Raw genomic sequence first — 13,058 nt, forward strand, 5'->3', positions numbered from 1 at the left:
AAAGTGTAAGTACTCACAGTTAGAAGAAAAACCACTTTGGTGCTAGCTAGATGTGAGTGACAGGAAGTGGGTCCTTATACAGCTCCTCCCACATCCCAGTTTCCCCATCTATCAAGTTACAGTGGCAGATTAGAAGAGGTGTAAAGCCTCTCCCTCCTGGCTCCGAGACCCTGAGGTTCACTTAAACTATGAGACCTTTGCACATCTTATGTCTTCCCTCTGCTCCTGTGAAATAGGCACCATCACCAGGCAACATTTAGTGAGCACTTTATTTTTTGTTTCCAAGGTAGAGGAAACAAACTGTATCTCCACGTAGCTCTGGCTGTCTTGAAGCTCATTATGTACACCCGGCTGACCTCAAATTCCCAAATGCTGGGCTAAAAAGCCTGTGCCACCACTTCCGGCCATTAACGTCTCTCTTCTAGTTTTTAAAATCTCATTGTGTATGTGTGGCATATGTGCTTGTTAGTGTGGATGTGTACACACATGCCTATGGGTGGTCATATACACGTGCATGTGGAAGCTACAGTATTTTTTTTTCCTCAGTTACTCCCCTTTTTTAAAAAAATAATTGGTTTTTATTTTAGATTTTAGACTATTTTATGTGTGTGAATGTTTTGCCTCCATGTGTGTATGTGTACCATCTCTGTGCCTACTGGCTTTGGCGGAGGTCAGACGAGGGTGTCAGATTCCCTGGAACTGAAGTTATTGATGTCTGTAAGTCACCATGTAGGTGCCAGGTCCTCTACAAAAGCAACAAGTGCTCTTCACCTCCAAGCCACCTCTCCAGTCCCTACACTTTGATTTTGAGATAGTCTTTCAGCTAGAATTTATGTGCTATCATTTAGCACATGAGCTTCAGGGATCCACCCTGTCTCTCTCTACCTTCTCTAGCTTCTTGAAGAATTACTTCATGGTGAACAACAATGCCAACCAACCAGAGCTTCCAGGGACTAAGCCACTACCCAAAGACTATACTTGGACTGACCCTGGGCTCCAACTGCATACGTAGCAACGAATAGCCTAGTAAGAACACCAGTGGAAAGGGAAGCCCTTGGTCCTGCCAAGACTGAACCCCCAGTGAACGTGATTATTGAGGGGAGGGCAGTAATGGGGGGAGGATGGGGAGGGGAACACTCATAGAAAAGGGGAGGGGGAGGGGATAGGGGGGATGTTGGCCCGGAAACTAGGAAAGGGAATAACAATCGAAATGTAAATAAGAAATACTCAAGTTGGGGTTGGGGAAAAAAAAAATAGTAAAAAAAAAAACAAAAAAAAAAAAAAAAAAAAAAAAAGAAATACTCAAGTTAATAAAGATGGAGGGGAAAAAAAAGAATTACTTTATGGGGCTGGAGAGATGGCTCAGTTGTTAAGAGTACTGATGAAGTCCTGAGTTCAATTCCCACCAACCACCTGGTGGCTCCCAACCATCTGTAATGGGATCTGATGCCCTCTTCTGGTATCTGAAGACAGCTATAGTGTACTTATATATAATAGATCCTTAAAATCCTTTGTGTGTGTGTGTGTGTGTGTGTGTGTGTGTGTGTGTGTGTGTAAGATAGGAAAAGAGCTCAGTCAGGACCTGCAACAGAGTCTCATCTATGTAAAAACGAGAGAAGCCATGTGGACATGGGGCTCTGGTGAGTATATGATGGATGTAAGCATGAATAAATGTGTGTGTGAGTGTGTGAATGTGTGTATGAGTGTGTGAAGGTGTGTGTGAGTGTGTACGTGTGTGAGAGAGAGTGCGCCTCAAGTGTACCAGACCAGAGGAGACTATCTGAACTCCTGGAACTGGAGTTACAGGTGGCTGTGAACCATCCAGTGTGAGTTCTGGGAACTAAATTCTCTACAAGAACAAGTGTTCCCAGCCACCTAGCCATCTCTCCACACCTCTGCCTTTAACATGGGTTCTAGGAATCTAAACTCAAACTCAAGTCCTCATGCTTGTATGGCATTTCCAGCTAATGGACCCATTTCCAGCTCCCCACCTCGCCCCCGGGCCCCTGCGCTCGAGGACACACACACACACACACACACACACACACACACACACGACCGAAGAGTCCAGAAGAGGGTTCAGATCCCTTGAAATTGGAGTCACAGAGATTGTGAGCCTCTGGAGGTGGGTGCTGGTAACCAAACTCGGGCCATCTGCAAAAGCAGTATGCATTCCAACCACTGAGCCATCTCTTCAACCCCATCCCTGAGGTAGGGTCTCACTGTTAGCCTAGGCTAGCTTAGAACTCACTATGTATCCCAGGATGGCCTGGAATTTGTCACAGTCCTCCCTCAGCTTCCCCAAGGCTGGGATTCCTGGTGCAATTGCTCATTCCTGGTTCAACCCTCTGAACTTTACTCTAGATAAACAGAGCTATGAAGAACAATTTGCATAGGATCACAACATCTGGATTTAAACTCAGGCACTCACAGGAGCTCAAAATCAGGCCAAGTGTGATACCTTCCTCTTCTCTAAGAGCTTCCATATCATATCTTGCTGATTATAAAAGGTTTAGAACACAGTGTTCCAAGAACACTATCATTGTGTTAATTAGTCTAGGAGACTCAGATGGAATGACTGAAGTCGAGTTGGAGGATACTGAAGAACAACCCATGGCCCACACAGGCAGTCTGAGCTCTACTTACGCATGCTCCTGGATGTCATTTTCCAGCCGGTATCGCACCAGCCCGAGCAGGCGACTCTGCCTGCTGTCTCCCTTACACAGCACACCTTGTACTGCCTGAGGCTTAGAGTGAAGGGAAACTGAAAGGCAAGAATGGAACCTCCCCATCCGGCCCACTCCACCACGCTGCCTTTCCCGGCTCCAACTGGCAAATGACTTCACCTCTCGAGCTTTCCTCATCTGCAAAATGGGTATAATAGTCCCCAACTTCACAGCTGGTTGAGAAAATAGCTACATATTTAAAGCACCTGGTAGAGAGAGACCAGAGCCAAGTGAATACTTGGTAAATATTGGTTTACCTTTTCCCATATGGCTTAGAGAGAAAAATTTCCATACCCTCCATCCCACCTCCCAAGGCTAAAGCAGGCATGAGCTGGTCGGCAACCTACAGCTGGGAAGGATATGATGACGCAGTATTCCCCCTCAACCAGGGTCTCCTGGATTGCCACAGACTGGTCCATGCTGAGCTGTCAAACCCTGGGGTAGAGAAGGTGGGAACCTCCCATGCTGTATTAGAGCTGCTTCACGGTACTGCGGGGATGGAAGAGGCGTTTGTGGAGGGAAAAGAGCGAGCCTGGTCGTCTTGCTTCTCCTTCCGGTCCTTCCCCCTCTTTCCTACAATGGGCCTCTCAACGTTTCCAGAAAATGGGTTTCCACCTCTCTGCTCCTTGATGGATGTTGCCCCAGATGTTCCCAGTGGGGTTCAGTATGCTTGCCGGTCTCCTTGCTTCTGGGTAAATTTCTGATGCCCTCTTCAGGGAGCAGTTGTGGTCCGTCTGGCTCTTCTCTGGGAAAGGTTGGTGGTGTGTCCAAATAGGGATGGTGAGAAAGACTTCGCCTTAGTCTCACCTAGGAGCGACTTATACTGGAGAAATAACCCAGCCCCGCTGCTCTTTCCTTGGAGCCTGGAAGTGTCCCGTTGCTCCTTGCCCCTCACCCCACCCAACAGGCCCGTTGCATCAGCAGCAGATTATGAGTGTCCATTCTGGCACCCACAGGACAGGGACCCCAGCAACCAACTTGCAAACTCCCTCCCACTCTGCACCCATTTCAGACCCTTGTCTTTGCAGCCTACCTCCTGAGCTGTCACCGGTAGGCCTGCAGGACACCGACGTCCCAGGCCAGATCAGGGACTACATTTCCCAGCGGCCCTGGCGTCACAGGACGGACAGCCAGCCTGCAAGTCCCAGCATGCCCAGTCGCTCCTGGGCGAGTAGGTGGGTCTCTCCGCCCTGACCCTATTTAAATTTCTGGACTCTAGCGTCTATTCAAGCATACTCAGGCGTCCCAATTCTGGAAAGGCGTGAGGAACGCCTTTCTCAGCCCACCAAATCAAAGGGCCAGGACCCCTGTCCAAGGCAGAAGGAAGGTGGTCATGTTACCCTAACGGAAAAAAATAATAACTTTTATTTTCGAGTTAATTTCATCCTCAATTCTTCACATTCAGAAAGGGACAACTTTCTATTTTCCTGAAACATTTCCAATTAATTATCCTGCCCTGACTTGATGTAAGTCACTTTCTCCTCTTCCCAGGTGGAGAAACTAAGGAACAGAGAGACCAAACTGACAAAGCCTGAAGCCAGTAAGTGTTGCATGCCCAGAGGGAAGTCCAACTCTAATTCCTGTGTCATTTTTCCAGGTAGGAACTCGCAAATGTTCTTCAGGCCCATCTAGCGCTTCTGTTCACAGACAGAACATGAAATGTCTTGGCGTCATTATCTGTAACTCGGTGATGACTACCACCAGGCTGGGTGGAGGACTCTTGTCCTACAGCGAAGGGCAATGTGGCCCTCTTGGCTCGGCTCTTTATTTCTTTAAAGATCTATTCAGTTCATTTGTAAACATTTATTTTTAATCTTTTTTAAGATTTATTATATATAAGCACATTGTAGCTGTCTTCAGACACACCAGAAGAGGACATCGGATCTCATTACAGATGGTTGTGAGCCACCATGTGAACTCAGGACCTCTGGAAGAGCAGTCAGTGCTCTTAACCACTGAGCCATCTCTCCAGCCCCCTCGGTTTGTTTTTAAATGTATGTGTATGTGTGTGTGTGCTTACATGAGTTTATGTACACTGTGTGTGTGTGTGTGTGTGTGTGTGTGTGTGTGTGTGTGTGTGTGTGTCCAAGGACAGAGGTCATCAGATCCTCTGGGCTGGTTACAGGAGGCTGTGAGCTGCCTATTGTGTATGGTGGGAACTGGGTCCCAAGAAAGAGCAATGGGTGCTCTTAACTAAGGAGCCATCTCTCTCACAGAAACCCCCAGGTCTTTTGGACAGTCCTGAGTGGGTTTTGTTCTCAAATTCCTTTCCCACATTCTGTTGGTCACTTACCCTGAAAGGAACCATTTTCTTCCAGGCTTCATCGTTCCCATCTAGGTTAAGACTATATACAGCTCAAGACAGGACAGAAGAAGCTAGCTCAGATGAAAGAATCTAGAATGGTCCTCTCTCAACTGCTGGCTATCTCGGTGAGCTGGATGTTCCCTGAGGACCAGCCTGAGTCTTGCCCTCACACTCTTGTGCAATTTCTGGCATAGTGGCTCTGAGAATTTCATTTATTTATTTTGAGCAGTACTGAGGATGGAACCTAGGAGCCCAGGGCCTCATACCTGCCAAGCAAACACTCCAGGACTAAGCCACGTCTCCAGCACAGAACATGCTCGTCCAGCTGATTAGCTTACTGGAAATAATTGCTTTTCAACTTTTCCCCAAAGGAAAGGAACAGCAGGTGGGCAGTGCTGCAGAACGGATGGCCACTGTGACTTTATTGCTGTTGTTTTGAAGCAAGGACTCGTTAGTTAACCCAGGCTGGCCTAGGATTTGCCTCAAACTCATAATTCTCCTGTTTCAAGCTCTCTATGCTGGCCATTGTAAGTTTTAAAAATAATTTCAGGGGTTGGGGATTTAGCTCAGTGGTAGAGCGCTTGCCTAGCAAGCACAAGGCCCTGGGTTCGGTCCCCAGCTCCGAAAAAAAAAGAAAAAAATTTAAATGTTTCCGTGTATTTATTGCTCACACACACACACACACACACACACACACACACACACACACACACACACCCTCCTCACTTGTAGGAGTTGGTTCCTCCCACTGTGTGGTACAAGGATTGAATCATCAAAGTCAGGCCATTGGGCTTGGCAGCACGTGATTTTTACCTACTAAACCGTCTCACTGACCCCCACCCCCACCACGGGGGGGGGTAACCTTTAACAACCTGCCCCCTCCTTTTTGTTCTGAATTGAATTCTGATAACCAGTTCAGCCTGCATGTTGCAAACCCCTTCCAGATTCTTCCCGAACTTTCTAGAAACATCCACAGCACAACTGGAGTTCAAGTTCATTGAACTGCAATTTCAGAGTCACATGGGGGATGAAGGGAAAGGGAATTGGTTAGAGATGAAGGCACTGAAGGTCACTGAAGGAAATCAGGGAAACCCCTTAATGCTGACGGCTAGAGAGGAGGGTCTGGGGAAATGGCACCGGGCAAGGCAGTTTGTACAGATGAAACTATCCCTGCAGGATTTAGGGGTCTTCCCACAAAATGTAGGCCAGACAGGTGTACCCCCCATTCCTACAAGTTCAAACCTCTTCTTGAGATTAAGGACAAGGACCTGCCACCTTGGAGGACCCAAGGCCTAGACCCTGTGAGTAGGAAAGAGGAGCCTGGACTCAATAAGTCGCGCTCTCTAAAGATACAACAACAGGATCTGGAGCAGGGAGAGGTGAAGGTTTACAGTGTACACATAGTCTTCTCAGATGTTGCTTGCCGAACCCAAGTAGTAGACGACTGGGGCCAGGAATGGAGCAAAGGGAGAAGGTTCTCTGTAGCTACAATGGGGAACCAGGGCAGGGGGGTTCCTGGTGACTCTTGGAGTGGCCTTATTGAACGTAAAGGTCCCATCTGGCTGGAGGCAGCTACCTGAGCTCAAAGCTTGACAGCACTCAGATAGCAGGGCCCAGTCACAGCTCCACAACACTTGAGTGTGCCTGCCATGCAGGCCTGCCTGCAGCCTTCAGTGTAGCCTGAGCTGGACCATTTGAGCTACAAGAATAGGCAGGACCATTTATGTTATCCTTGCCCTTCCCCCAGTTCTAGAAGGTCCGAAGTCTTAATGAAACTAGAACTGAGCTGAGCTCAGCTTCCCCATGAGGTCAGCTTCCTCATGAGGTCAGACAGTCAGTTCCCAGAAAACCAGTAAGTCAGAAACAAGGGACCACATTCTGGAGGCTTGGAAAATTCCACCTGATCCCCTGTGTTATGGTGGTGCCATGCCAAACAGAGAGGGTCAATCTTGCTCAACCCCAGGCAGGCTCCACAAATGTAGCTCCCTCTAGATTCCACTGCTGAGCCATTCCAGTTCTGCAGCTCTGAGGAAGCATTGCAGGCCCACCTCACAGAAGTTCAAGCCCTTGGGGCACATGGCTGAAGTGTTCTGCCCTTTGAAGCAGGCATTCCCTTCGCAGGAAAGCAGGTTATAGTTTATCCTCTGAAAGAAAACTGAAGGTTTGAAGGGTTCCTGCTAAATGGGGTGGAGGGAAGGTGGGAGCCCTTCTGTGTCTGGGCCATGGCCCTCCCTTCTACTTGCCAGAGCAGGCAGCAATGTACAAGACACCTCTCTCTGAGGAGTGGACCCAGTCATGGTTGCCATAGGGGTCCTGGGGAGTTGCCTGTCCTCTGTGATGCTCAGTGACTTACTTCTGGAAGCAGGGCACTCTGCCTGGGGAAGTGCTGGAACCCCCTAGGATGGGAGTGCAGCCTCTGTGAAGCCGCAGCCCCACCTTGCCCGTCTAGGAAGCTTACAACCACCCTGACAAGCACAGCTAACAGTTGTCCCTTTGAAGCTTGCACAGAAGGGGAAAGAAGGCTGAGCTGGGTTAAGAGAAGGAACATGTTAGAAAAAGGGGTGGGTGAGAGAGTGGGAAACCCAGTTTTGGAGGAGTTGATAAAGGCCTCAAAGGTAGGGGTCAGCTAGATAAGATCTAAATATCATGCAGCTCCTGCAGACCTTTAACCCCAGCATTGGGGAGACAGAGGCAGGCAGATCTCTGTGAGTTCTGAGGCCAGCCTGGTTTACAGAGCAAGTTATAGGACTACCAGTGCTACATAGAGAGACCCTGTCTCAAACAAACAAAACACAAAACAACAAGAAAACAACAACAATAACAAAAGATTTAAAGGTTAGGATGTTCACAGAGATTAGGGGACTGGTAAAAGCTGGGCTGAGATTGGAAGATCTGTCAAAGGGTAGTATGGCTCAGTGGCAATGGAACTCAGGTTAGGGGGCAGGAGCTGCAGGCTGGGGCAGCTGGGCCAAGGGTCAAGGGTGGTGCTCTGGCCAGAGACTGAGGATTTATTGAACAGAGTGCCTCTCCACTGTAGCAGTACAGTGTTCAAGGGTCAGAGCTGGACACTGAGTCCTCGGACAGCAGGGAAGGGCTGGGACCCATTTCATCTCTCACCCTACAACTGAGCCCTCCAGGCCTTGTAGTAGGAAGCGTTAAGTTGGCTGAGTAAAGCACAGTGGGCATCCCAGGCTTGTGGGGCCTTTGCCAACCTGAGGGCCTATCTCAGTTTTTCCCATCGTCATAAAAGGAACTCTTCTCTGTCCGGTTTCGGAATCTCTGTCCCCCGTCCTTGGAGTGGTCCCCTAACACCCTTCCCACTTCAAGTGGTGTCCCTTCTGGGTCCCATCGTGTCCTGCCCCCTACCTTTCAGTACTGTTCCCTAAATGTCCACCCTGCTGCCTGGTGGGAGCCCTCCCCTGCTGGGAGAACAGGGCCCCAAAGCAATGGAAGCTTCGGCAGGTCTATGGATGCCTTGAGTGCTGTGGCCCCATTTCAAGAGGAGGACATCAGTCAGGAAAGGTCTATCTCCTTCACATGCTCCTTACCTGGGCTGAAGCAGGGATCACCTGACTTCCAGGGAAGAACAGCAGTACAATTGGTATGAGGAAGAGAAGAGAGATGACACAGCAGGAAGTAGCTAGATCAAAGGTCACAGGTCAAGGAAAGGCTATGCAGGAGTCAAACGGAAGAGGTGTGAAGTCAGCAGAAGCAGCAACAAATCCAAGGCTAGGCACAGTCCCAGGGTCCAGGAATGACCAGGATCCCAATGCTGAAGACACTTTCCATGCAATAAAGCAGTCCTATGGCAACCACCGGCCATAGACATCTTCTGAGTAGGTGCTATAGGACTGGGAGTGGAGCACCAACCCTAAGCAGCTTGGGAGAGGCTGCAGAGGCTCTCGTGATTGTATTATACGGATGAATGAATTGAGACCGGGAGCAGCGGAGACAGCCTATAAGGTATAAGAGGTCCCAGGAAGTCTATTTACTCCCCAAAAGTGATACTGTCAGAAGGACAATAAGACACAAGCAAAAAGAGGCCTGCATTCTAGAAATGGCCCCTCTGAGAATTAAATGTTGTCATGGCAACAGCAGCATCTCAGGTCTGAGGAGAGTCAGCACTGGAGCAGGTACAGGGACAGGAAGTAGGTCCGGCTTCATTTGCTTCCAACGTCTGAGGTTGTGGGAAGGATGGTAGAGTGGGGGAATCGAACCCAGGCCAGGGAAACTTGGGGTCGCAATGGTACTTAGAAGACTCTATCCTGAGAGTCAAGAGTTTTGGGGGATGGAGACTCTTCCCCCCTCACTAAGGTAAACCTGAGTGGGACAAGGACAAAGGTATCTCTCATCTTGAGTTTGGGGATCCCAGCTTCCATGGGATCTGACCTGGAAGGGTCTGTAAACCAGGGCTTGAGGTTTTCCCTGCAAGGTAGAAAACTTCCAGAGATGGGAAGGGACACATTGTGCCCAAGCCTGCAAAACTGAGCCGAGCCTGCTCCCAACCACTCCCAGGACCATCAAGGTTTCTGTTCTTCTGTCCCACACTCAGATCTGTCTGTTGGGGACATCTTTCAGGCTGATGGGATACAGCCTGCACTAAGGACCCTCTGTTTACTGCGTAGATAGAGCCACACTTGGGATTGACAAAGTGCTAGGATGAAGTGTGGCTAATGGGAGCTCCTCTCTTTGCCTTCACCCCTCACAACCCTCAGATTCCCCATTGTCCCTTTTCTTCAACCTAAATAGTTCTTAGCTGAGTGTGGTGTCAACCTGGTGATCCCCCAGACTGTGCATAGAGCTTCTTTTTTTTCGGAGCTGGGGACCGAACCCAGGGCCTTGCGCTTCCTAGGCAAGCGCTCTACCACTGAGCTAAATCCCCAATCCCGTGCATAGAGCTTCTTACTTACCAACTTTAGTCTGTGCACCCTTCCATGGACATAGGGACTATTCTGTGTTCCCTGTGCTTGTCCCTCTGTAGACCTCCCTACCTGCCCACCTGAGGGTACAGAGGGCATCGAGTGTCTATGCGCAAGTCAGGGAGGCTCAAACGCAGTCACTGGAAGCTGCCAGTGGCCCTTCCTTCTCTCCAATCATTTGTCACTTTAGGGAATGTCCTCTGACAGGGTGTCCCTGAGGACCCACCAAAGCTATATGCAAATGAAGGAAACACAGCTGATGTCTGCACTGTAATTAGGGAAAATAAAGTCAGCTCTGGCAGATCAGAGGACCAACAGCCCAGTCCCACTGGAATGTGAAGGTGTCTATTTGATTAGATTGGTCCCTGACTACTGGGGAGGGCTCTCAAAAGAGAGCATAAAAGGCAGTCAGGGTCCTCCTGGAGCTCATATGCTGCTGATGGTATCTAAGGGGTGAGGAAGGGTACTTACCATAGTAAGTACTAGAAAAATATAAAGGAAAGGAGGAAAAACCCTTAAATCTATCTAGTTCTAAGTACAACTTAAAGGTATAGAGCTCACCTAGCATGCAGAAGGCCCGATTTAGTCAGGGAGCACAGCTGAAAATTTGTTTCTACTGACGACTCCATTAAGTGCAGACTTCAGGGTGACACCTCCAGGGACTCCTGCTGTTCCTGCCCGGCCTCAGCTAACAGCTCTGTGTCTCACAGGGCCTGATGGAATCCGCCATTTATTTTTCACCACATCCCTGTGGAGATTGCATCTGAACTTCCTTTCCTGGGGCTTCTGCTTCATGTGTCTCACTGCCACATAACTGAAGCCCTGCATACAGCAGTACTCATTTTTTTAAAAGGAATTTTGGGCAGTGGCAGCACACACCTTCAATTCCAGCACTCAGGAGGCAGAGGCAAGCAGATCTTTCTCAATTCAAGGCCAGTCTGGTCTATAAAGTGAGTTTCAGGACAGCCAGGGCTACACAGAGAAGTCCTGTCTCGGAAAAATAAGAGATATACAAAGATAGATAGATAGATAGATAGATAGATAGATAGATAGATAGATAGATATAATTTTGGTTAGCAAAGACTTGCTTGTGATCATTTCATTCATATAGACTTCGGTTTTTTTTGTTTCTTTTTTTGGAGCTGGGGACCGAACCCAGGACCTTGCGTTTGCTAGGCAAGCGCTCTACCACTGAGCTAAATCCCCAACACCTAGACTTCATTTTTTTTTTTTTTTTTTTTTTGTTTTTTTTTTTTTCAGAGCTGGGGACCCGAACCCAGGGCCTTGCGCTTCCTGAGGCAAGCGCTCTACCACTGAGCTAAATCCCAACCCCTAGACTTCATTTTTAAAAAAGATTTATTTATTTATTATATATAAGTGCCCTGTAGCTGTCTTCAGACACACCAAAAGAGGGCATCGGATCCCATTACAGATGATTGTGAGCCACCCTGTGGTTGCTGGGACTTGAACTCAGGACCTCTGGAAGAGCAGTCAGTGCTCTTAACCACTGAGCCATCTCTCCATGCTGTAATACATCCTCTTTATAGTCTTTTACCAGACATCCAGATTGATGTCCCATCCTTGCAATTTTGATTCCCTATCTTTGCAATAAATATGTATGTGCACCTAATTTCTGGGATGTCAAGTCCTCTGGTATCTACTGAGGAGTATATAACCAGGTTATACAATAGTTACATTTTAGTCCAAAAAAATTGAATGCTTGAAATATAAGCAATGAAAAAATGCAGACTTTGCTGCAACAGGTGAGCCCAGGTTCCTTGCTAGGCAGTTTTGGCCTAATTCATAGGACTCCTCACTCAGGCTCTGATCCCATCTCCCCTCCACACCATAACAGGGCATCTAGTCCACCCTGAAGTCTCAGGCACCCACTCAGCAGGATGCCACAGCTACAGAGCAATGAGCATTCCTGGACAGCCCAGTGTGGCTACTGTTTTTTTGTTTTTGTTTTGTTTTGTTTTTAAAGATGTATTTATTTGTTATATATAAGTACACTGTAGCTGTCTTCAGACACACCAGAAGAGGGTATCGGATCCCTTTACAGATGGTTGTGAGCCACCATGTGGTTACTGGGATTTGAACTCAGGACCTCTGGAAGAGCAGTTAGTGCTCTCAACCGCTGAGCCATCTCTCTAGCCCCATTTTTTTTTTTTAAGATTTATTTATTTTATTTATATAAGTACACTGTTGCTGTCTTCAGATACATCAGAAGAGGACATCGGATCCCATTACAGATAGCTATGAGCCATCATGTGGTTACTGGGAGTTGAACTCAGGTCCTCTGAAAGAGCAGTCAGTGCTCTTAACCACTCAACCATCTCTCCAGCCCCCCCATTGTGGCTACTATTGTAGCCCCAGGGCTTCCCCCATTCTCCATTCCACTGCTTTGCTTTGCAAGGCTTCTCCTACAGGAGAAGGCAACGTCTCCTTTCACCTTGGTCTAGTTTCCAGCCATCAGTTTCTAATTGATTCAATTAGATGTGACCATGGGCTCCTTGCTGCATGAGCCCAGGGGAGGTTGCTCATCACGGACTGGCAGAGCCAAAGCATAAGGTCATACAAAGAATGGGTTGACTAGAGTAATGTAATTCAGAGTAGGGGTGTCGAGACCCTGGCTGCCAGGGGCGCGACAAGGACAACAGGTATACGGAGGAAGATGGCCATCCAGAGTTGGGGTTTGTCTGAAGACAAACCAGCTTAGGGTCACCACACTAAGAGGGCTCTGGGAAATTTTACTCAGCCTTCAGTGACTGTCCTCATAGGTAGGACAGGACTTCGTAGTTCTGAAATCTAGAATAGCAGATTCAGAACACGGAGCAGCTCATTTGCAGCCATCCTCTTGCCTGAGCTGCCCCGAAGCCTGGAATACAGGCCTCTGCTATTATACCTGGCTGCAGCTAATTTATTTTCTAAGGCAGAGTCTCACGACAGCACCCTGAGTGGCTTTGGACTCAGATGCCTGCCTCTCCCCAGGTGCTGGGACCAAGGCCAACTTCAGGCGAATTTCTTTGGGCAAATAAAACAAAAACCTTGGGGTTGGGGTTAGCTCAGTGGTAGAGGCTTGCCTAGCAAGCGCAAGGCCCCTGGGTT

The 13,058-nt window shown here is 48.4% G+C and overlaps 1 protein-coding gene across 1 annotated transcript in view; it reads right to left on the reverse strand.

Moving 5' to 3' along the window:
* Nucleotides 1-3,712, reverse strand: part of Inpp5b (inositol polyphosphate-5-phosphatase B) — a 62,654-nt gene extending 58,942 nt beyond the window's left edge. The window contains 2 exon segments of the mRNA XM_032898420.1: nucleotides 2,647-2,744; nucleotides 3,089-3,712. Of these exon segments, the coding sequence (XP_032754311.1) occupies nucleotides 2,647-2,744; nucleotides 3,089-3,145 (155 nt within the window). The 5' untranslated portion in view covers nucleotides 3,146-3,712.
* Nucleotides 3,713-13,058: the final 9,346 nt, after the last annotated feature.

This window comes from Rattus rattus, chromosome 1 (genome assembly GCF_011064425.1).
Source record: "Rattus rattus isolate New Zealand chromosome 1, Rrattus_CSIRO_v1, whole genome shotgun sequence".
NCBI lineage: Eukaryota > Metazoa > Chordata > Mammalia > Rodentia > Muridae > Rattus > Rattus rattus.